This window comes from Oncorhynchus mykiss, chromosome 32 (assembly GCF_013265735.2).
Source record: "Oncorhynchus mykiss isolate Arlee chromosome 32, USDA_OmykA_1.1, whole genome shotgun sequence".
Taxonomy (NCBI): domain Eukaryota; kingdom Metazoa; phylum Chordata; class Actinopteri; order Salmoniformes; family Salmonidae; genus Oncorhynchus; species Oncorhynchus mykiss.
This window is the reverse complement of record NC_050572.1, coordinates 20045821-20071909: the sequence shown is the minus strand read 5'-3', so window position 1 is coordinate 20071909 and position 26089 is coordinate 20045821. Positions and strand designations below refer to the sequence as shown.

Genomic DNA, 26089 nt, shown 5'->3' with positions numbered 1-26089 from the left:
GTGTCATGACTGAAATTAATGCAATATATCACACTTTGCAAAGACTTCCATTACACCTAGGCTGAAATAAACGACGACCACTCCACGAACCACTAACGTGATCATAATAATTTCGAGGAGTTTTTCTTTCCCTTACCATTTGAAAATGCTCTCGGATCGAGCACCAGGGTTCAGGGTTCAACTCTGAGCAGTGGTGGAAGATGTCTTAGCAGATGCATTACAGCTCCTCCCAACACCCGCACCCTCTGAGGGAACCAGCCAGGCCAATCTCGGGTGTTACCTAGGTGTGGTGACCCAGGATGGATGGGGTGACCCAGGATGGGTGGGGTGTGGGTGGAGTGATTAGGGGATTGTTTCAATCCATATCGCAGAAATTCAGCGTTACTGTGTGATTGACATTCACGGTAAACACGGCTCAATAGGAAATTACCTTTGAATGTCTAACGCTTCAGCGATACAGATTCAATAGAGTCCTAGGTGTTTTTGTGGCCTCCCAGGCTGCTGCATTCAGGGAGAGATAGAGGCACTGCGTGCTTACTCATGCTTATCTGGATGGACACGGGCACAGTGTTAGCGAGGATTCACATGGATGCCTATTTCCTTAGTGTGGTAGGGTTTAAAAAAACAGACAAAATAACTGTCCTATCATTTCCTTTTTTCACATTCTCAGACATGGACACAAATAATAGAAAATAAGACTGTATAAGTGTATAATTCAGCTCTAAGGACAACAGTATTTTCTGTCTATATGGGTGTGATGACGAGCACCAACGCCTTGTGATTGCTGCCTGTATGATACAGTGTTTGTTCTGAATGTAGCCTGAGTATTATTCCAACCTCTTTGTTACTACTCATGGTATGAATTGGATCCATTACGTGAATTGGAAAGCAGGATGGATGGTATGCTTGTTTTATGACAGAAAGACACAAGACACACTTCCCCTTGGGTATTCACTAAAATAAAATAAATTGTCAACTGTCATAATGCTCACTAGCACTATGTTTTTGTCACTGTTTTCCACAGAGATTGACAAAGAGAGTTGCGGAGACCCTGGTACGCCCCTCTATGGGATAAGGGAAGGAGACAGCTTCTTGAATGGGGGCATCCTGCGCTTTGAGTGCCAGTTTGGGTTCGAGCTCATCGGGGAAAGGACCATATCTTGTCAGAACAACAACCAGTGGTCAGCCAACATCCCCATGTGCATCTGTGAGTATGAACATCTAAAACGCATCTAATTACTGGGATCTAAAACACATCTAAATTCTGGGGTCTAAATCACATCTAATTTCTGGGGTCTAAATCACATCTAATTTCTTGGGTCTAAAACACATCTAATTTTTGGGGTCTAAAACACATCTAATTGGGGCCTCCCGAGTGGCGCAGCAGTCTAAGGCACTGCATCGCAGTGCTTATAGGTGTCACTACAGACAGCTGGCCGTGACTGGGAGACCCATGAGGCGGTGCACAATTGGACCAGCATTGTCTGGGTTAGGGGAGGAGTTGGCCAGCCGGCAATTTCCTTGTCCCATCATGTTCTAGCAACTCCTTGTGGCGGGCCGGGCGGGTTAAGTGAGCAGTGTGGCTGGGCAGGGTCATGTTTCGGAGGACGCATGGCTCTCGACCTTCGCCTCTCCCGTGTCCGTAGGGGAGTTCCAGTGCTGGAACAAGACTGTAACTACTAATTGGATATCACAAAAAAGGGGTAAAAAAACAGTAATCATTTTGTCATTTTGTTATGTGTCTAAAACTAACTCAGTTTCTTGAAATTGTGTATAAAAACATCAATATTATATTTTCATGTTGTTGCGAAGAAGAAAATACCTATGAACCATTTTCATGGGTGGACAGTAATGAATGGGCTACATCCTAAATGGCACCTTGTTCCTTACATAGTGCACTAATTTTGACCAGAACCCTATGGGCTCTATATCATATACGGAAAATGGTGCAATTTGGGATACGATCATGCTCATCTGTTAGTAAGAACCATTCTGCCTTTCCCATGTGTGATAGGGGGAACCTAAACATGGAGACATATCTACTTCTTACTTACAAAAAATGCTACAAAAAGTGTGTTGATTGAGTTCTAGCTTTGAGAGGCAAACATTCTGCTATGATATATTATTTACATTTTATTTTGTTTCACCTTTATTTATTTAGGTAAGTCAATTAAGAACAAATTCTTATTTACAATGACAACCTGAACATGATCCTCTGAAGTAAGAACCATATTTCAGTTCCATATAGTGACTGATACATTTTCAGAGTTCACACTCTGTTCGTATTGATATAAATTCAGTTGTATGCTGATGATATGGAAGTCTAATAAGTGGACACGCTTCATTGTGCTTCATCATCTCGCCTCATCAGTTCATCAGCCTTTGAAAAATACACACTTAACTTAGTTAATCAGTCTTCCGGCGCTGCTTTAGGCTCTCACTAATGTGTCAAATCATTAATTCACTGCTCTGTTCTCCAAAATCGGTCATGCTAACAGTTATCTGATGAACTGTCTTATATAGAATGCTTATGGGACTAGAGAGAGGTGTTTCACACCCCCGACCAGAGGAGTTAGTGTCATTTGCATTTGAATGCATTCATATTTCATTGAGAGTGGGAGATCAAACTGCCAAAGGGTGAAATAATCTCTTAGAAATATCATCCTGCATGGCACATTCATATTGCATAGAAGATAACTTGGAACATACTGTACTGTACAGTTCTCCCATACCCATCTACAGTAAATAATTAGAAAGAAAGAAATGTACAAAAATATATTTCAACCACTTCTGCCAAATACAGTACAGTTCCTTTTAGTACCCAATCAACCCCCAATCATATAATCCAAGTCTCCTCTCTTTGTCCCCTCCCTCTCCTCTACAGTCCCATGCCTGTCCAATTTCACGGCGCCAATAGGCACGGTTCTATCACCAGACTACCCAGAAGGCTACAGCAACAACATGAACTGCGTGTGGCTGATCATATCAGAGCCCGGCAGTCGCATCCACCTGGCCTTCAATGACTTTGACCTGGAGGCACCTTACGACTTCCTCACCGTGAAAGACGGAGAGCTGCTGGACGCCACCGTCCTGGGACGCTTCTCGGGGGCAGAGTCACCCTCCCACCTTGATAGTAATACTAACATACTGAGGCTGGAGTTCCAGGCCGACCACTCCATGGCCGGACGAGGGTTCAACATCACATACAGCAGTAGGTTTAACCCTGACATTGAATTCTGTGCTGTTCTTTGTTTGTCTTTGTCAGTTGATTAAGACTCAGTTCAGTTGAACCCATAAAGCAGGTATTGCATGGTTGCTCTGCCACAATCCAGGTGAAATACAGTTGGGCCCTTGGTTCTTACCAGGTATAGCTTATCATTTTGTGGCACCATGTGGTGACTTTACTGTAATGACCATAGTCCTGTATATCTTGTCCTGATTGGATTCTTGTGATGTTTGTCCAACCCTGGCCTATCGCTCATGTCATTGTCAGTTCTTTTTAGTCATCACATAAGGTCTTAATCAATTTCCACCAAACCGGCTTTGCCCCTCACACCCATCATAGTTATCCTTTTCAAATGGCCGCCTGGTAACAGCTTCTTTCTGAAGGAGAAGTGAAATGTCACGCCAATTCATCACTTCTGTCAAAAAAAGACAGGAAAAAAAGAGGCCATGAATCCTTAGCAACAACTGTTAGAGCTGGCTTTTCTAACAGCCTGACACCGGATTCCACGTTATTCTGGTAGGACACTATCAGTGACATGATTGAGCAATGTTAAATGTGGATTCGTTGTGACAAACGTTATGTTCGACTGGCGTGCTCGTTCTGTCACAAGGCATCCATCAGTCAGTCAGTCTGACTTGGGCTGTGAGGCTGTGATAAGAAGAGTTTAAGGGATGTTTTAGTTGGAAGACATCTTGCGCCAGGATTTAAGTCCACTCTACACTTCATAAAGGTCTGACAAAATAGCTGGGAGGTCACTAGCACTATAACGAAAAGAATAAACACCCTTTAGAAAAAAGTGGGTGTTTTCATGTAGTGAAGTGCTTCGAATATTGCCATCAAGTGAAGTTCCAGAGCTTTTGTATAACTTCAGCCAGTAGTTTTGAAAGTAGTGCTCACGAGCCCAACGGGTCCCACGAAAAATGTGCACAATTGTGTACTACGTCATCCATTTTGTATGATATGTTACATCCTCAAAAAAACAAGAACTTTGTAGTAGTTTTTTTTGTTGCCTATATGTTTTATCATCCTCTTTCTCTATAATCAATGTTTAAGACAATTTGAGACTAGGTCTACTCTGTTCTATTCTCACTATTGAAGTATACCTCACATTAGACCTTCATGCAAAGGAAGGCATACCAGTTGAGGTATGTAAAAATAATTTGATCTAGTCAGAGGACCGTTACTAGCGTGTTTGAGCCACTTGAGCTGCAATCTGAGGTGCAGTTAACTCTAATGAATTTATCCTCTGCAGCAGAGGTAACTCTGGGTTTTCATTTCCTGTGGCGGTCCTCATGAGAGACAGTTTCATCAAAGCGCTTGGTGATTTTTGCGACTGCACTTAAATAAACTTTCAAAGTTTTTGACTTTTTCCGGATTGACTGACCTTCATGTCTTAAAGTAATGATGGACTGTCGTTTCTCTTTGCTTATTTGAGCTGTTCTTGCTATAATATGGACTTGGTCTTTTACCGAATAGGGCTATCTTCTGTATACCAACCATACCTTGTCACAACACAACTGACTGTCTCAAACACATTAAGAAGGAAAGCAATTCCACAAATGATTTTTTAACAGACACTCTAGACCCAAACTGCTACAGACCTATATCTATCCTACCCTGCCTTTCTAAGGTCTTTCGAAAGCCAAGTGAACAAACAGATCACCGACCATTTCGAATCCCACTGTACCTTCTCCGCTATGCAATCTGGTTTCCGAGCTGGTCACAGGTGCACCTCAGCCACGCTCAAGGTCCTAAATGATATCATAACCGCCATCGATAAAAGACAGTACTGTGCAGCCGTCTTCATCGACCTGGCCAAGGCTTTCTACTCTGTCAATCACCGTATTCTTATCGGCAGACTCACCAGCCTTGGTTTCTCAAATGACTGCCTCGCCTGGTTTACTAACTACTTCTCAGATAGTTCAATGTGTCAAATCCCGGACCTCTGGCAGTCTTTATAGGGGTGCCACAGGGTTCAATTCTCGGGCCGACACTTTTCTCTGTATACATCAATGATGTCGCTCTTGCAGCTGGTGATTCTCTGATCCACCTCTACGTAGACAACACCATTTTGTATATTTCTGGCCCTTCTTTGGACACTGTGTTAACAAACCTCCAGATGAGCTTCAATACCATACAACTCACCTTCCGTGGCCTCCAACTGCTCTTAAATGCAAGTAAAATGAAATGCATGCTATTCAATCGATCGTTGCCCGCACCCGCACGCCCGACTAGCATCACTACTCTGAACGGTTCTGACTTAGAATATGTGGACAACTACAAATACCTAGGTGTCTGGCTAGACTGTAAACTCTCCTTCCAGACTCACATTAAGCATCTCCAATCCAAAGTTAAATCTAGAATTGACTTCCTATTTCGCAACAAAGCCTCCTTCACTCACTATCCTACCGATCCTTGACTTCGGCGATGTCATTTACAAAATAGCCTCCAACACTCTACTCAGCAAATTGGATGCAGTCTATCACAGTGCCATCTGTTTGGTCACCAAAGCCCCGTATACTACCCACCACTGCGACCTGTAAGCTCTCGTTGGCTGGTCCTCGCTTCATATTCGTTGCCAAACCCACTGGCTCCAGGTCATCTACAAGTCTTTGCTAGGTAAAGCTCACCCATAGCACGCGCTCCAGCAGGTATATTTCACTGGTCATTCCCAAAGCCAACACCTCTCTCGCCGCCTTTCCTTGCAGATCTCTGCTGCCAATTACTGGAACGAATTGCAAAAATCCCTGAAGCTGGAGAGTTATATCTCCCTCACTAACTTTAAGCGTTAGCTGTCAGAGCAGCTTACCGATTGCTGCAGCTGTCCACAGCCCATCTGTAAATAGCCCATCCAACCAACTACCTACCTCATCACCATATTTGTTTTTGTTTTTCTGCTCTTTTGCACACCAGTTTTTCTACTTGCATATCCTCATCTGCACATATATCACTCCAGTGTATATTGATAAATTGTCATTACTTCGCCACTATTGGCCTATTTATTGCCTTTCCTCCTTACTTCATTTTCACACACTGTATACAGATTTTTCTATTGTGTTATTGACTGTACGTTTGTTTATCCCATGTGTAACTCTGTGTTGTTGTTTTGTCGCACTGCTTTGCTTTATCTTGGCCAGGTCGCAGTTGTAAATGAGAACTTGGCCTACCTGGTTAAATATATATATTTAAATACCTGTTAATTGAAATGCATTCCAGGTGACTACCTCATGAAGCTGGTTGAGAGAATACAAGAGTGCAAAGTGTGCAAGTGTGCAAATTTGTCATCAAGGCAACGGATGGCTACTTTGAAGAATCTCAAATATACAATACATTTAGATTTGTTTAACACTTTTTTGGTCACTACATTATTCCTTATCTGTTATTTCATAGTTTTGATGTTTTCACTCATTCTATAATGTAGAAAATAGTAAACTGTCTAAAAAACTGTCTGAAAACCACCCATTTACAGAGTTGTGCAATGCAGTATATTAGACATGCACATGAAAATACAATAGATGTACACGACTATAGACTGGTTTGCTGACAACGCCACGAAAATGATGAGTGCGCATTGATGGGGCCAGAATGCTGTTCGTTGTTGTGATTCTGGATGGCCAGATAGCTAACAACAATGACATGAGGCTGCCATGTAGGGAATCGTAGGTGCTCATTTCAGCTAGTTTTACATTTTTCTTGATATCATGTCTTGTTTTGTTGTAGGTGGCTCGTTTCAGCTAGTTTTATCTTGTTCTTGATACCATATCTTGTTTTGTCTTAGACGCTTGTTTCAGCTAGTTTTATCTTGTTCTTAATACCATGTCTTGTTTTGAGGGGTTTTGACTGATGTCATATCTATGCTAATATGACAAAATTTAATAGCTAGCTAGCCAACACATGTAACTATGTATTTGAGAGACAAAAAATGCTCATTGTAGAACTGTATTTATGTAGTTATTTCAATAAACATTTGGAGACTAAATATAGTTTACATGTTGTCAACAATCTAAGCAAACCCTGTCTGTTTTGCCCCATAGTTGCTTATGCCTCGGCGCCATTGAATTTTATATTTTTCAATGGAGCAACTGGTTTGTACATTTTCAAGCAATCCGCCACGTGTTTGTGATCAGAGGACCAATGTTTCAAGCCCAGTAAGGGGACAGTGGAGGAAGCGAAGCCGTAGTGACGTCGGTTACATCTGACAAATAGCCAACATTTGCCCATCTGTTTTCAGCATTCGGCCACAACGAGTGTCCCGACCCGGGCATCCCAATAAATGCGAGGCGCTTCGGGGACAACTTCCAGCTGGGTAGCTCCATCTCAGTGATCTGTGAGGACGGCTTCATCAAGACCCAGGGGGCCAAGACCATCACCTGCGAGCTGGACAACGGCAAAGTGATGTGGAGTGGCCCCATCCCCAAATGTGAAGGTAAATATCATGTGTATGTGTGTGTGTGTGTGCGTGCATGCTCACATCTGTACATGCGCACGTCCTTACATGCACAATTTTGGGGGTCAATTACCCTGTTCCTAACACAGACAATAGCCTAAGTGAGTGTAAGCGGAGTGGACCTGTGTGTTGAAGGATGCTAGGGAGGCTCAGGGATGGACAGGGAACAAGTGTGCTGTAGGGCAGTCAGTCTCCTTCTATCTGACTTCCTGTCAGTCATTCACCCTGCTCCCCATGGCTCCTAAAGCTGTGGTGACATCACTCATATGGGCAGGGTAATAAAGAGCCTCATGTCTGCTTAGCTGCCCTTGTAACATGTACAGTATGCTGTAGGCCACTGTTTTCTAGATTAGCAAATACGTTGTTTTTTTTAAACAGGAAGTGGTGCCAGGTCAATATAAAAAGGCAACAACACCAATAAACTTAAGAAAATGTATTTTCTCTCTCTCTCTCTTTTTCGCTCGCTCTCCCCCCCTGTATTCTTCTCTATAGCCCCCTGCGGTGGCCACTTCTCTGCTCCCAGTGGGGTGATCCTGTCCCCAGGGTGGCCTGGATACTATAAGGACTCCCTCAGCTGTGAGTGGGTCATCGAGACCGAGCCTGGACGCTCCATCAAGATCACCTTTGACAAGTGCGTGTCCATTATATCAATAAAGTTACTCTATTTTATGAGCACTTTCTAACTGTTGAATACGCAGAATGGATTTCTACATCAATCAAGGCACTTATAATGGAATGGTGTTGCTTATTTATTGCGTATTTTTAAAGAGTCTCCTTTCAAAGTTATTTTTAGTGCAGTAGTAGGCTTAATCAATGTTTATGCAACTGCACTACTGAATATGTTTTATCACAAGCAAATCAAATTTGTGCCTTTCATAATTCCCCCTCTCTCAATGGTCCAGGTTTCAGACAGAGCTGGGCTATGACTTCCTCGAGATCCATGATGGGCCCAACCTGCTCTCTCCTCTGGTTGGCTCGTTCAACGGTACCCAGGTGCCCCAGTTCCTGTTCAGTAGTACTAACCACCTGTATATGCTCTTCACCACCGACAACAGCCGCTCCAACAGTGGATTTAAGATCATTTACGAAAGTAAGTTTAGTAGTCGAGTCGTTCCTGGTCAGGTCATGTGGTCAGATCTTACAGATGTAAGATCTTAATATGAGCCAGTTTTCTACAGCAGGAAAATAATCCTGCAGCAACAGGAAACTTGAATTATTATGTGGATTATAATTAATGGACACTTTTGTAGTGGTTAATACATATTCTGTAAGGGAAGTCTGAAATGTCAAAGTAGAAGCCTAGTTAAATCCCAAATACAATACAGGTTTAAAATGTCCTGTACTGAAGGAAAGTTCTCCTGCAACAGGGTGATCAAATTAAGATTCTACACCTGTAGCCCTACCCATAGTTTTAATTTATAACACTCCTGAACTGTTACAGCTTTGTATGTGTTCTCTGTATGAGATATTTGATGAAAGTCAATTGCTTTGTTGTTACCTCATCATATATCTAACATTTTCTCCTTAGGCGTGACGGTGGACACCTACTCCTGCCAGGACCCGGGATTCCCGGTCAACGGATTGCGTTATGGTCAAGACTTCACCATTGGTTCAACCGTGTCATTCGGCTGTGACCCTGGATACAGACTGAGCCACGAAGAACCGCTTGTCTGTGAGAAGAACCACTGGTGGAGCCATCCACTGCCCACCTGTGATGGTATGGACTAGTTAAAACTAGTTTAAACCAATTCAAATCAGTTCAAACCAGTTTAAACCACTTCAAATTGGTTCAAAACTAATGTGTGCACATCCAGTGATTTTCAGGTGCAGGGTACTGTACAAAAGCCAAAGTCACGAACTGCGGAAGCATTCAACAGTTTGCATGTATCTATTTGTTTTTCACGGTATGGACTGTTGCCATGGTGACCAAGACTGTGGCAGATTTGCACTTGCCTGGTTACCAGGTGTGTTTGTGTGTGAGTTATTATTGATATAAATGGTTTTACCTTTATTTAATCAGGGAAAACCATTGAGACCAGGGTTTAATTTTCAATGGTGCCCTGAGGACAACAAATTCAACACAAACAAAAAACAAAAACACAAACTACAGGTTACAATTTTTAGAAAACTACAATTTCAACACCACAATAAATGTTTACTTTTATATATATTTTTTAATGCAATTCTCATTTAACAAACTCAACATTAGACTCCCCTGATTAATCATTAAACTGCCCTAGTGGCACCAGGGAATCAAGACACAGGGAGTTCTGCAGGTTATTACAAAAATGGTGGGCATTAAAACTGAAGGCGGATTTACCTATTGAGATAATCATCTGTCATGATTATTGTCATGCTGAACACAGAAGAAGTGGGCTAAACCAGGCGTTTGCATAGTACTTACAGTATCTGATCATTAGGCTACTACTCTAGAGTCTACACCAGGGCTCTCCATCCCTGTTCCTGGGTTGGAGTTCAAACCTACAGGAGGGCATCTCCAGGAACAGGGTTGGAGTTAAAACCTACAGAATGGTAGCTATCCAGGAACAGGGTTGGAGTTCAAACCTACAGAATGGTAGCTATCCAGGAACAGGGTTGGAGATAAAAACCTACAGAATGGTAGCTATCCAGGAACAGGGTTGGAGTTGAAACCTACAGAATGGTAGCTATCCAGGAACAGGGTTGGAGTTAAAACCTACAGAATGGTAGCTATCCAGGAACAGGGTTGGAGTTAAAACCTACAGAATGGTAGCTATCCAGGAACAGGGTTGGAGATAAAACCTACAGAATGTTAGCTATCCAGGAACAGGGTTGGAGTTAAAACCTACAGAATGGTAGCTATCCAGGAACAGGGTTGGAGTTAAAACCTACAGAATGGTAGCTATCCAGAACAGGGTTGGAGTTAAAACCTACAGAATGGTAGCTATCCAGAACAGGGTTGGAGTTAAAACCTACAGAATGGTAGCTATCCAGGAACAGGGTTGGAGTTAAAACCTACAGAATGGTAGCTATCCAGAACAGGGTTGGAGATAAAACCTACAGAATGGTAGCTATCCAGGAACAGGGTTGGAGTTAAAACCTACAGAATGGTAGCTATCCAGGAACAGGGTTGGAGTTAAAACCTACAGAATGGTAGCTATCCAGAACAGGGTTGGAGTTAAAACCTACAGAATGGTAGCTATCCAGGAACAGGGTTGGAGATAAAACCTACAGAATGGTAGCTATCCAGGAACAGGGTTGGAGTTAAAACCTACAGAATGGTAGCTATCCAGGAACAGGGTTGGAGTTAAAACCTACAGAATGGTAGCTATCCAGGAACAGGGTTGGAGTTAAAACCTACAGAATGGTAGCTATCCAGGAACAGGGTTGGAGTTAAAACCTACAGAATGGTAGCTATCCAGGAACAGGGTTGGAGTTAAAACCTACAGAATGGTAGCTATCCAGAACAGGGTTGGAGTTAAAACCTACAGAATGGTAGCTATCCAGGAACAGGGTTGGAGTTAAAACCTACAGAATGGTAGCTATCCAGAACAGGGTTGGAGATAAAAACCTACAGAATGGTAGCTATCCAGGAACAGGGTTGGAGTTAAAACCTAGAGAATGGTAGCTATCCAGAACAGGGTTGGAGATAAAACCTACAGAATGGTAGCTATCCAGGAACAGGGTTGGAGATAAAACCTACAGAATGGTAGCTATCCAGAACAGGGTTGGAGAGCCCTGTTTAGATCTACAGTATGTGCAGTATCTTGATCTATCACTTTAAACAGGCATCAATTAGTTTAAATATTCTCTCATATGATATGGTGCCAAACTGCCTATTGACAAAACCACCGTAAGATTGAATTGTGTTATGCATGAGTGACAAGATATTTACATGAGTGGTCCTTAAATATTAAAGCCAATGACAGTTCGTCATTGGTAAAAGAGGAACCACCCCATCGACTCTGGGGCTGACAAAGTCTTGTAGCTTGTTCATCTCTCCGTGTTTTGACTTCAGAGATCTATTTCATTTTCCAGGGAGTAAACAAATCTGAGACAATGCAATTCAATGCCAGGCCATTAGGCTATCAATTTGCTGTGACGGCTCCTCTGCCTGATAGGAACTGATATTCTCACCAGATTAGTGATCCGGGGGCATCCTTTACCTGCCCGCTAGCTTGTCATTTTACCTCCCCTGCCTCCTAGTCATCACTAGTTACCCCAGCCACAAAGTCATAAACCCAGCCTATTTCAACAATTTATCTTCTTAAAATGTGATTTTAAACCTAAACCTAACCTTAACCCTAACCTTAACCACACTGCTAATATTATGCCTAACCCTTAAATGAATACCAAAAAGCACATTTTTGTTTTCATGAATATATACGATATAGTCAATATTGACTTTGTGGCTGTGCTATCTAGTAGATCTAAGTGGAATAAGGAGGGAGGATGTAGTCCCTGTTGCAGAGCATTCAATAGAAGGTCCTGATATTACTGTTACCAGCCTCCCTTGGAAAAGGTCTATGCTGAAATATTGATATGCAAGGTTCTATGATATTGAAATTGAAGGCAGGTCATGTCAAAATTAAACATCTTGTTCAGTTCCTTTCTTGTTCAGAAGGAGAGAGTGAGAGAAAAGGAGTGAAATGATGTATAGAGAGAGATGGAAAGAAAGAGAGCAAAGTGAGGAACACAGTGAGGTCTACGTAGTTGTCCAGATTTCCCTGTTTGATAAGACTTTGAATGAAGTGCTTACTAGTAAAGAAGTTGCTCCATGAATTATTGATACGGCGCTACATCTGTCTAGGACAGATACATGAAAGCAGCAGCTACTCTTCCTGCTGTCCACACAAAACATCAACACGACATAAAACAGAACAATAACAGACAAGAACAGCTCAAGGACAGAACTACATCCATTTAAAAACGGCAGACATAGCCTACATATCAATACATGCACATAAAATATCTAGGTCAAATAGGGGAGAGGCGTTGTGCCGTGAAGTGTTGTTTTATCTGTTTTTTTTAAACCAGGTTTGCTGTTAACTTGAGCAATTGGAGATGGAAGGAAGTTCCATGCAATCATGGCTCTATATAATACTGAATTTTCTTGAATTTGTTCTGGATTTGGGGACTGTGAAAAGACCCCTGATGTGGCATGTCTGGTAGGGTAAGTGTGTGTCAGAGCTGTGTATACGTTGACTATGCAAACAACTTGGAATGTTCAACACATTAACGTTTCTTATAAAAAGAAGAATTGATACAGTCAGTCTCTCCTCTACTTTTAGCCAAGAAAGACTGGCATGCAAAGTATTGATATTACTGATTACAGTGAAGAGCACTGTTTCTGTTCTCTGCAAAAACATGGACAATAAAGTAAAGTGCTTCCCCCTCTTTGTCCCCAAGCATTGTGTGGAGGAGACGTGCGAGGGCCCGGCGGCACCATCCTGTCCCCTGGATATCCTGAGATGTATCCCAACTCACTAAACTGTACTTGGACGGTGGAGGTCAGCCACGGCAAAGGTAAGCCTGGGTTATTAACTACTACAATCATATTTATAATGGAATGTGACACTTCATAACTCTTTTTGATATAGCTATTCTGCCTGAAGATATATAACATATAAATCATTTATTTAAGTGAAAACAAGCAAACAATCCGTAAAAATGTTGTAAATACTGTTTAATTATATGTGAATTAATAAACAGCTGAAGAATGGACTCCTATTCCTTTTATCAGCAAGCTGGTAAAAGTCAGTGTGGGAATGGAATGGACATGAATACAGATTCACTGTAGGTCCTCTTCCCCAGCCCAGCCCATCTTGCTGAAATATTATTATAATACAGGACTCTGGGTTGAGAGTAATGAAAGTTCTTTGGAATTTTAATTTCCCATGGCTGCTAAGATGTTCAATATGGACTATCATTATGTTTCTCTATTGAAATGCAGTCCCGTCCCCCCCTTCCCCCCAAAAATAAGAAAACCCAGAGCCTTCATTTTTATATTAACTGACCTCACCTTTGAATGTAATGAGATGAAGTTCTCTCTCCCTCCACTTGGCTGTTCTCCTCTCAGATTAAACCGTCGTTTCAATTGAACTTGATCATTTCATCAGGGGAGGTTGACATGTAGCTTGAACCATATTATTGGCTGTTCTCCTCTTGACTTGGTTTGTCCCAATAGGAGTCCAATTTACCTTCAACACCTTCCACCTGGAGGATCACCATGACTACCTGCTCATCACAGAGAATGGCAGCTTTGTCCAGCCCCTGGCACGGCTAACGGGTAACGAGCTGCCCTCGCCCACCAACGCAGGGCTCTACGGGAACTTCAAGGCCCAACTGCGCTTCATATCAGACTTTTCTATATCCTACGAGGGATTCAATATTACCTTCTCTGGTGAGTAGGAGGAGTGTGAGGGTGGGTTGCTATTGGTGTGTATGTTTTTGTGTGTCCATTCAAGAGCAGCCTCCTCAACGCTTGGTTGTACGTGTACGTGTACCATCTACCAGTGGACTGGACTGAGAGCTCCTTTCCCTCTAGCTTCACATGCCTCCAGTGTTCTGTCCAGTGTTCTGTCCAGTATTCTGTCCAGTTCTCTGTCCAGTTCTCTGTCCGGTGTTCTGTCCAGTTCTCTGTCCGGTGTTCTGTCCAGTTCTCTGTCCAGTGTTCTGTCCAGTGTTCTGTCCAGTGTTCTGTCCAGTTCTCTGTCCGGTGTTCTGTCCAGTTCTCTGTCCAATTCTCTGTCCGGTCTTCTGTCCAGTGTTCTGTCCAGTGTTCTGTCCAGTGTTCTGTACAGTGTTCGGTCCAGTGTTGTGGCCAGTGTTCGGTCCAGTGTTCTGTCCAGTTCTCTGTCCGGTGTTCTGTCCAGTTCTCTGTCCAGTGTTCTGTCCAGTGTTCTGTACAGTGTTCGGTCCAGTGTTGTGGACAGTGTTCGGTCCAGTGTTCTGTCCAGTTCTCTGTCCGGTGTTCTGTCCAGTTCTCTGTCCAGTGTTCTGTACAGTGTTCGGTCCAGTGTTGTGGCCAGTGTTCGGTCCAGTGTTCTGTCCAGTTCTCTGTCCAGTGTTCTGTACAGTGTTCGGTCCAGTGTTGTGGCCAGTGTTCGGTCCGGTCTTCGGTCCAGTGTTCTGTCCAGTTCTCTGTCCAGTGTTCTGTCCAGTGTTCTGTACAGTGTTCGGTCCAGTGTTGTGGCCAGTGTTCGGTCCGGTCTTCGGTCCAGTGTTCTGTCCAGTGTTCTGTCCAGTGTTCTGTCCAGTGTTCTGTACAGTGTTCGGTCCGGTCTTCGGTCCAGTGTTCTGTCCAGTGTTCTGTCCAGTGTTCTGTCCAGTGTTCTGTCCAGTTCTCTGTCCGGTGTTCTGTCCAGTTCTCTGTCCAGTGTTCTGTCCAGTGTTCTGTACAGTGTTCGGTCCAGTGTTGTGGCCAGTGTTCGGTCCAGTGTTCTGTCCAGTTCTCTGTCCGGTGTTCTGTCCAGTTCTCTGTCCAGTGTTCTGTACAGTGTTCGGTCCAGTGTTGTGGCCAGTGTTCGGTCCAGTGTTCTGTCCAGTTCTCTGTCCAGTGTTCTGTACAGTGTTCGGTCCAGTGTTGTGGCCAGTGTTCGGTCCGGTCTTCGGTCCAGTGTTCTGTCCAGTTCTCTGTCCAGTGTTCTGTCCAGTGTTCTGTACAGTGTTCGGTCCAGTGTTCTGTCCAGTGTTCTGTCCAGTGTTCTGTCCAGTGTTGTGGCCAGTGTTCGGTCCGGTCTTCGGTCCAGTGTTCTGTCCAGTTCTCTGTCCAGTGTTCTGTCCAGTGTTCTGTCCAGTGTTCTGTACAGTGTTCGGTCCAGTGTTCTGTCCAGTGTTCTGTACAGTGTTCGGTCCAGTGTTCTGTACAGTGTTCGGTCCAGTGTTCTGTCCAGTTCTCTGTCCAGTGTTCTGTCCAGTGTTCTGTCCAGTGTTCTGTACAGTGTTCGGTCCAGTGTTCTGTCCAGTGTTCTGTACAGTGTTCGGTCCAGTGTTCTGTACAGTGTTCGGTCCAGTGTTCTGTACAGTGTTCGGTCCAGTGTTCTGTCCAGTGTTCTGTACAGTGTTCGGTCCAGTGTTCTGTCCAGTGTTCGGTCCAGTGTTCTGTCCAGTTCTCTGTCCGGTGCTCTGTCCAGCGTTCTTTCCAGTGTTCTGTCCAGTTCTCTGCCCAGTGTTCTGTCCGGTGTTCTGTCTGGTGCTCTGTCTGGTGCTCTGACATCCCCTCTTAGGCCTACCTCACCCCATACCAACACCTTCAATAATTGATGGGGAGAAAAAAATAATCCTTTCATTTAGCCATCCCTGAAGATTTTTGAGGGTCATATACATGTAGTTGAAGTTGGAAGTTTTCATACACTTAGGTTGGAGTCATTAAAACTCGTTTTTCAACCACTACACAGATTTCATGTTAACAAACTATAGTTTTGGCAAATTGGTTAGGACATCTACTTTGTGCATAACACAAGTAATTTTTCAACAATTGATTACAGACAGATTATTTCACTTATAATTCACTGTATCACAATTCCAGTGGGTCAGAAGTTTACATACACTAAGTTGACTGTGCATTTAAACAGCTTGGACAATTCCAGAAAATTATGTCATGGCTTTAGAAGCCTCTGATAGGCTAATTGGCATCATTTGAGTCATTTGGAGGTGTACCTATGGATGTATTTCAAAGCCTACCTTCAAACTCAGTGCCTCTTTGCTTGGCATCATGGGAAAATCAAAAGAAATCAGCCAAGACCTCAGAAAAAAATTGTAAACCTCCACAAGTCTGGTTCATCCTTGGGAGCAATTTCCAAACCACGTTCATCTGTACAAACAATAGTGTGCAAGTATAAACACCATGGGACCATGCAGCCGTAATACCGCTCAGGAAGGAGACGTGTTCTGTCTCCTAGAGATGAACGTACTTTGGTGCGAAAAGTGCAAATCAATCCCAGAACAACAGCAAAGGACCTTGTGAAGATGCTGGAGGAAACAGGTACAAAAGTATCTATATCCACAGTAAAAATATTTCTATATTGACATAACCTAAAAAGCCGCTCAGCAATGAAGAAGCCACTGCTCCAAAACCACCATAAAAAAAGCCAAACTACGGTTTGCAACTGCACATGGGGACAAAGATCGTACTTTTTGGATAAATGTCCTCTGGTCTGATGAAACAAAAATATAACTGTTTGGCCATAATGACCATCATTATGTTTAGAGGAAAAAGGGGAGGCTTGCAAGCCGAAGAACACCATCCCAACCATGAAGCACGGGGGTGACAGCATCATGTTATGCGGGTGCTTTGCTGCAGGAGGGACTGGTGCACTTCAGAAAATAGATGGCATCATGAGGCAGGAAAATGATGTGGATATATTGAAGCAACACCTCAAGACATCAGTCAGGAAGTTAAAGCTTGGTTGCAAATGGGTCTTCCAAATGGACATTGACCTCAAGCTTCCAAGCTTCCAAAGTTGTGGCAAAATGGCTTAAGGACAAGAAACATTGGAGTGCCCATCACAAAGCCCTGACCTAAGTCCTATAGAAAATTTACGGGCAGAACTGAAAATGTCTGTGCGAGCAAGGAGGCCTCCAAACCTGACTCAGTTACACCAGCTCTGTCAGGAGGAATGGGCCAAAATTCACCCACCTTATTGTGGGAAGCATGTGGAAGGCCTCCTGAAACGTTTGACCCAAGTTAAACAATTTAAAGGCACTGCTACCACGTACTAATTGAGTGTATGTAAATTTCTGACCCACTGGGAATGTGATAAAATAAATAAAAGCTGAAATAAATCATTCTCTCTACTATTATTCTGACATTTCACATTCTTAAAATAAAGTAGTGATTCTAACTGACCTAAGACAGGGAATTTTTACTAGGATTAAATGTCAGGAATTGTGAAAACTGAGTTTAAATGTAGTTGGCTAAGGTGTATGTAACCTTCCAACTTCAACTGTAGATATTGTAGCTTAAATCATAAATGTCCTTCAGGATGTCATCCCTTCTGAGATTTAAAGGAGAAAGATGTTGACAAGGTTTGTTGACAGTATTTTAACAAACAAATAGGGATGACCCACTGGGCAGAGACGTCAATTCAACGTCTATTCCACGTTGGGTCAACGTCATTTGGGGAGTGGGGAGAAATATTTTTTTGATCCAAAGCCATAACGTGGATGAATAATCCATTGACAGCTACTGACACATTCTCAGTTAGTCTGACTTAGGCCGTCATTGTAAATAAGAATTTGTTCTTAACTGACTTGCATATTAAATAAAAGTTAAATTAAACATTTGAATTAACCATTTAAATTAAAAAGCATAAAGTCATCAATCAATTAATAGCAGACATTTATATTGTTCCTCGCTTTATCGTTTTCTTTTTTGAGTATGCACTGTTGTCAAAAAAACTCCATCAATGTGAGTGTAAGTGAAGATGACAGGAACACTACTCATGGAAAAGTTTCACTTGACATTATATTATCATGACCTTCTTCATATGACTTGGAGTATGCACTGCTGTCAAACAATCCTCATGAATAAACATGAAATGTGGATGGGATGTGTTGACGTGTTGATATGGATATACATGGCTTGTGACAGGTAGGCTGCATCCTAAATGGCACCCTATTCCCTTAAAGTGGAAATCAGCATTAGAGACAATAACAGAGCATCCTCCCCGCTCCTGTTTTGGTAAAAAGCTGAGGGATAGTCATGGTTTTAACCATGTTTTGAAGCTATATTATGTTTGTTTACATTTACTTTGATTACAAAAACATTGGTGTAAAAGAAGGTCAAAATTTGTTATTTTTTAGTTTTTAGTTTTTGAAATCCCTTTTCCTCCCCAATTCCGTGATATCCAATTGGTAGTTACAGTCTTGTTCCATCGCTGCAACTCCCGTACGGACTTGGGAGAGGTGAAGGTCGAAAGCCGTGCGTCCTCCGAAACACAACCCCGCCAAGCCACACTGCTTCTTGACACAATGCATGTTTAACCCGGAAGCCAGCCGCACCAATGTGTTGGTGGAAACACCGTTCACCTGGCTACCGTGTCAGTGTGCATGCACCTGGCCCGACACAGGAGTCGCTAGAGCGCGATGGGACAAGGACTTCCCGGTCGGCCAAACCCTCCCCTAACCCGGACGACACTGGGCCAATTGTGCGTTGCCTCATGGGTCTCTAATGGGTCGTAATCCAGGATCTGTAGTAACGCTGTGTATTTGGGATTTTGATGGGGTACAACAGTTGAACTAAGCTCACGAGACATTTATTAGTTATATTGTTCAAGAATCAAGTCCAAAAATGGATGTAGCAACTGCTGATTTCCTCTTTAATAGTGCAAAATATAACCAGATCCTATGGGCCCTGATCAAAAGTAATGCTAATACACTCGTTCAAACAGATATCACAAACACACATGCACACACACACGGTATCCCCAAAGCAATATCATTGTAATGGCCATGGTGTGTTGTCAGACTGCAAAGAGACATGGAGTTGCGTGCATAAGTCCCTGTCATGGTGCTCTTCGAATTCGCCACAATGTTATCCTCAATCCCCTGCATATGGCAAGACCTTGCATAGTATATTTTAGAGAGAAACAGCTAGGCTAGAAACCTACAGTGTGGAGAATAAGTATTTGATACACTGACGATTTTGCAGGTTTTCCTACTTACAAAGCATGTAGAGGTCTGTAATTGTTATCATAGGTACACTTCAACTGTGAGAGACGGAAAATCCAGAAAATGACATTGTATGATTTTTAAGTAATTCATTTGCATTTTATTGCATGACATAAGTATTTGATCACCTACCAACCAGTAAGAATTCCGACTCTCACAGACCTGTTAGTTTTTCTTTAAGAAGCCCTCCTGTTCTCCACTCATTACCTGTATTAACTGCACCTGTTTGAACTTGTTACCTGTATAAAAGACACCTGTCCACACACTCAATCAAACAGACTCCAACCTCTCCACAATGGCCAAGACCAGAGAGCTGTGTAAGGACATCAGGCATAAAATTGTAGACCTACACAAGGCTGGGATGGGCTACAGGACAATAGGCAAGCAGCTTGGTGAGAAGGCAACAACTGTTGGCGCAATTATTAGAAAATGGAAGAAGTTCAAGATGACGGTCAGTCACGCTCGTTCTGGGGCTCCTTGCAAGATCTCACCTCGTGGGGCATCAATGATCATGAGGAAGGTGAGGGATCAGCATCTCAAAGAAAACCATTAGTAACACACTACGCCGTCATGGATTAAAATCCTGCAGCGCACGCAAGGTCCCCCTGCTCAAGCCAGCGCATGTCCAGGCCCATCTCAAGTTTGCCAATGACCATCTGGATGATCCAGAAGAGGAATGGGAGAAGGTCATGTGGTCTGTTGAGACAAAAAAATATAACTTTTTGGTCTAAACTCCACTCGCCGTGTTTGGAGGAGGAAGAAGGATGAGTACAACCCCAATAACGCCATCCCAACTGTGAAACATGGTGGTGGAAACATCATTCTTTGGGGATGCTTTTCTTTAAAGGGGACAGGACGACTGCACCGTATTAAGGGGAGGATGGATGGGGCCATGTATCGCGAGATCTTGGCCAACAACCTCCTTCCCTCAGTAAGAGCATTGAAGATGGGTCGTGGCTGGGTCTTCCAGCATGACAACGACCCGAAACACACAGCCAGGGCAACTAAGGAGTGGCTCCGTAAGAAGCATCTCAAGGTCCTGGAGTGGCCTAGCCAGTCTCCAGACCTGAACCCAATAGAAAATCTTTGGAGGGAGCTGAAAGTCCATATTTCCCAGAGACAGCCCCAAAACCTGAAGGATCTGGAGAAGGTCTGTATGGAGGAGTGGGCCAAAATCCTTGCTGCAGTGTGTGCAAACCTGGTCAAGAACTAGGGGAAACGTATGATCTCTGTAATTGCAAACAAAGGTTTCTGTACCAAATATTAAGTTCTGATTTTCTGATGTATCAAATATTTATGTCATGCAATACAATGCAAATTAATTACTTAAAAATCATACAATGTGATTTTCTGGATTTTTGTTTTAGATTCTGTCTCTCACAGTTGAAGTGTACCTTTGATAAAAAATTACAGACCTCTACATGCTTTGTAAGTAGGAAAACCTGCAAAATCGTCAGTGTATCAAATACTTGTTCTCCCCACTGTATATGTTGAAACAGAAGGTTAACTTACAAATGTGCTCATAATGGCATGGTGTTTTATGTAGGCTACACTAATGATTACTATCTTGTGAATGTAAGTCACTGACTGCATGGAGAAGGATTGCGTGTCCCTGTCGGGCTCAAGGGCTGCCCCCAAACCCCTGTCATGGACCTTGCATAGCCACGGGGCAGGGGGCAGGTGTTTGGGTAAAGCCCCATCTGAGACAAGTAATTTTACGTTCTAGTATTATAACAGGCAACAGGTCTAGCCACTAGCCTCTATATGGTAAACACGTGGAGCCTAAATTAATGGTATAGCTGAGACAAATAACCTATAACGGAGACGATGCCCCTGTTTTGGGATAACCTATGCATTCTTCATTCCTCCCATCCTTGAAGACATTGCAAATAGATGGATAGTGACAGGATATATAACGCTAGCCTACTAACCAAATAATCAGATCAGTGATTATTTCTTTATAGCCTGTATAGCCTATCATAATTTATATAATAGGCCTATATTTAGATTAATAATTATTTCAAGAAAGGGAGAATCCATCCATGAATATATTCAAACAGCGCCTCAGATTAGCTGCTTTGTGCATGCAAAAGTGGTCCTTGAGTTGCTTCTCCTCCCACAGACACGTTTGCGTAAAACCCCTGTTTCATTGTTTATTCCTCCAGCAGCCATTTGGATAATTTACTTTCACTTGCCCTCTGTAACGTATGATTAACCTTCAGGTTAGGGTACTCAATCTAGTGGGCCACTATAGGTTTATAATGGGCTTCAAAATAGCGGTGTTGTAGCAGATTTGGAGAGCAGCTTGACGTGGGACACGTACACACGCATAGCCCTCAGGCTCCACCAGGATGCCAAGATACTTTGTTTTATTGGGTGTACAGACATAGCCTACTGGCCTATAGTCGTTAGAAGGATAGTTACAATGAGGGGGGAAATACTACTGTTAATAAAGCACCATGGATAAGGTTGTGAATAGTTGCCATAATGCGCTGATTTTTTGCAAGATGTTTGCCTAGGCTACGCAGCAGAACGTTGTATAGCGAATACAGGGACAAGACAGTTTTTTATTTGTGCAAACAATGCACCATTGCCGTTAGAAGAGTGTATGCCAACAGTCTGAAAATGCCAGTGGGAACTTAGTTTGTGTGTGTGTGTGTGTGTGTGTGTGTGTGTGTGCGTGCACGTGTGTGTGTGTGTGTGAGTGAGATGTTTTAGGTCATTAGATTGATAAGCGTGAGTGAGCAGTGATGCCTGTTTGAACAACTGTATTAGATCATCATTGCAGTGGCGGTCAGTAGGATGAGGGAGGACAATAATTTTTTGTAGCTTGGCCTTATTTCTATTACAGCATATTGGATGACTGTCATTCATATTCCATTCAACGAGCTCAATGTAACATCGATAGGTTTAGGTTACTACATGATACTCAAATTTTCACTATACCCATCATGAGGTTGCTACAACCTAGCCTATGAATGAAAGTTTACACCATCGTAGGTCGAGAGAAATTTGAGTAATCAAGGTGAAAGACATTGACCCTTATATCGCCTTGCACACTCTTGCCTGCATCTATCCGATCTAGGGTGTAAGCATTAATCCAACAGTTGCAAACGAGGGTTTCTATTGGACAAATTCAGGTATGTTTAACCCCATTTAATTCAGTTTAAGAAACATTTTTCAACAGAATTGAGCGAATTAATACAACCCTGATCACACGCAAACACAGTTCACTTTCACAGCAGCCACATAAACTCAGCAAAAAAAGAAACATCCTCTCACTGTCAAGTGCATTCTGGAGGGTCATGTCAGGATGAGCCTGCAAGAAGGGTACCACATGAGGGAGGAAGATGTCTTCCCTGTAACGCACAGCGTTGAGATTGCCTGAAATGACAACAAGCTCAGTCTGATGATGCTGTGACACACCACCCCATGACTGACCCTCCACCTCCAAATTGATCCCGCTCCAGAGTACAGGCCTCGGTGTAACGCTCATTCCTTCAACGATAAACGCAAATCCGACCATCACCCCTGGTGAGACAAAACTGCGACTTGTCAGTGAAGAGCACTTTTTGCCAGTCCTGTCTGGTCCAGCGATGGTGGGTTTGTGCCCATAGTATGATGTCTGGTGAGGACCTGCCTTTTCAACAGGCCTACAAGCCCTCGGTCCAGCCTCTCTCAGCCTATTGCGGACAGTCTGACCACTGATGGAGGGATTGTGCGTTCCTGGTGTAACTCGGCAGTTGTTGTTGCCATCCTGTGCCTGTCCCGCAGGTGTGATGTTCGGATGTACCGATCCTGTGCAGGTGTTGTTACACGTGGTCTGGCACTGCGAGGACGATCAGCTGTCCGTCCTGTCTCCTTGTAGCGCTGTCTTAGGTGTCTCACAGTATGGACATTGCAATATTTTGCCCTGGCCCCACCTGCAGTCCTCATGCCTCCTTGCAGCATACCTAAGGCACGTTCACACAAATGAGCAGGGACCCTGGGCATCTTTCTTTTGGTGTTTTTCAGAGTCAGTAGAAAGGCCTCTTTAGTGTCCTAAGTTTTCATAACTGTGACCTTAAATGCCTACCGTCTGTAAGCTGTGAGTGTCTTAACGACCGTTCGACAGGTGCACGTTCATTCATTGTTTATCGTTCATTGAACATGCATGGGAAGTAATCTTTGAAAAAGGGACATTTATTTTTTTGCTGAGTTTACAAACAACATGATCTTTGATCTCTGTATAATTCCTACTCACATCTACGCTCTCCCCTCCTCTCACATTTTCCCTTTCCTTGTGGACATCAGTGCACAACATATCAGGTCTGTGACCAGGTGAAAAAAACTTTCCTAGCCAAACCTTCATATCATAACCGCTACACACAGCCTACATCATTATCATAGCTAATGTCATATTCAACATAGCTACTTGAACTAACTTGTTAGTAAACCCGCTACAATCATGCAGTACAGTATACAGTCAGCAAGCAGTTTAGCAGTTACACCGGTGGGCCCCGGTGGCAATAAATTAATCAAACCAAAAGCTTCCTTGACTTGGAAGAGTTCCAGTGTTGGATAGCCATAGCCAGCTAGCTAACATAGCATCCCTCTCTGTTTGAGCCGGGTGTTTGAGTAGGCTAAACTAGCTAGCTACATTCGCTAGCTAAGTAAGTGAAAGCAAAAAAAATTATACTAAATATAGCTCTCTCTCTCACTCATTCGCTTCTCCATTTTTGAGGAAATTAATTTGTACAAACAGTTAAACTATTGTCTTTCTCTTTGAGTCAACTACTCAATACATTGTATACACTGCAATTATAGCTAGCTGTAGCTTATGCTTTCAGTAATAGATTCATTCTCTGATCCTTTGATTGGGTGGATCACATGTCAGTTCATGCTGCAGGAGCTCTGATAGGTTGGAAGACATCCTACAGCAAATGTCATGATTACTGTGTAAGTCTGTGGAAGGGGGTGAGCTCCACGAGCCTCCTAGGTTTTGTATTAAAGTCAATGTACCCAGAGGAGGATAGAAACTAGCTGTCCTGCGGCTACACCATGGCACTACCCTACGGTGATGCTGAGGCTACTGTAGACCTTTATTGTAAAACAGTGTGTTTCAATAAATTATTTGGCGACGTTGACATATTTAGTATAGTTTTATCTAAAAAGGATAACTTTTGAAATGTTTTACTGTTTTTATTTGAATGAAATTCACTGAGGAGGATGGCCCTCCACTTCTTCCTCTGAGGAGCCTCCGCTGTTAGAGCGATGGCCATTTGTTCGTTTTGCTCCTACTTTTTACCGCCCACACACACACACACACACACACACACACACACAAAACCTGCCCATCTCAACCTATGTATGTAACCAAGGTTCCTCCTTCTGAAAATAATCTGTGGCACTACCTCTTCCTACTGTGCCTAATACTTAGAATAATTATTGGTTATTGTGTGCTAAAAGAGCAAGGATTTCCTTGTTACTTAAGCCAATTCTAAAGTATAGTTTCACCGGGTCATCTAACTCAGGTATTTCAACAGTGGCGGGCACAGAAACAGGGAGCTAGGGAGACATGCAATTAACCAAAACCCCTATGTTAATTTTGAAATATAACTGCGACTTCATTCTCGCAATATTGCCACTTTATTCTTGAAAGATTGGCACTTTATTCACCAAATTTAATTTGGACTTTATTATCAAAATATTGCCCATTTTTTACGAAGTACTATCGTGCATTTAAAAAATCTCCAAGTACCACCGCTCCTCGTGTTTTATTTTTCACTTCCGTACTTATTAACTTGACACAACTTCTCTTCCTGTTCTTTACAACTTGGAGTAGCCTATGTACTGCATTCAGTCAAGCCCTGTTGATGTGAATGTACATTAAAGGTGACTACGCTGTTTCAAAGGTTTTCATTGACATTTTATTAACACTTTATTATGCACTGGAATGTCAATTACATTATTGATCTTGTTTATTTGACATGTTTCATCTCCTTGTTCTTTGGAGTACAAACATACATATTCTCTGCATTCAAACAAACCCTCATTGAATGTACATGATCCAAAAGTTTGACATGACACAATTTCTCTCCTCCTTCTTCAGAGTACAACTTGGAGCCGTGTGAGGACCCGGGGATGCCACAGTTCGGCCAGAGGAACGGCTACGGCTTTGACATCGGGGACACCCTGACGTTTTCTTGCAACATGGGCTACCGGCTAGAGGGGGTGCCAGAGGTCATCTGCCTGGGAGGGGGGAGGCGCATGTGGAGCGCACCTCTGCCAAGGTGTGTGGGTACGTGGTCACCTGTTTTCATTCCCTTACAACTATTGTTACAATGCTTGTGGTTGATAAGATTTTATTTTATATCTAATTACAGTGATTCTCAGTGATGGGCTTTCTGAAAACCTTACTGTCAAATACAAATACTCCAATCTATTTCCTCAATTCCTCTCAAATTGCATTGGAGGAATGGATCCAAGATCCTTTTGAGAGGAATAATTGAGGAAACAAAGACGGAGGTAGCAAGGATTTGACAGATAGTAAGGTACCCAGACAAAGCGATCACATAGGGGAACCATTTTAGGTTCTCCGAAGAACCTTAAATGGGATGGTTATTTCCATGAGTGTTAATTTAACTCTTTACAGTGTCACTCGAACTCTCGAATCAACACTAGAAATGTTACACTGAAAAATCAACACTAGTTAACACCAATGTGTTGTATGCTATGAAAGGCTTCCATTCATTTCAATAACTTTTTAGAATTCTGAAGAACCG

The 26089-nt window shown here is 42.8% G+C and overlaps 1 protein-coding gene across 2 annotated transcripts in view; it reads left to right on the top strand.

Annotated features, from left to right (window-relative positions):
- LOC110489401 (CUB and sushi domain-containing protein 3) overlaps positions 1-26089 on the top strand; it is a 650169-nt gene that overhangs the window by 392119 nt on the left and 231961 nt on the right. For both annotated transcript variants that reach the window (XM_036971421.1, XM_036971422.1), the window contains exons 13-21: positions 1025-1207; positions 2885-3211; positions 7458-7652; positions 8166-8304; positions 8576-8763; positions 9202-9390; positions 13062-13178; positions 13840-14055; positions 25417-25605. In XM_036971421.1, coding sequence (XP_036827316.1) covers positions 1025-1207; positions 2885-3211; positions 7458-7652; positions 8166-8304; positions 8576-8763; positions 9202-9390; positions 13062-13178; positions 13840-14055; positions 25417-25605 — 1743 coding nt within the window. The remainder of the gene's footprint in view (positions 1-1024; positions 1208-2884; positions 3212-7457; positions 7653-8165; positions 8305-8575; positions 8764-9201; positions 9391-13061; positions 13179-13839; positions 14056-25416; positions 25606-26089) is intronic.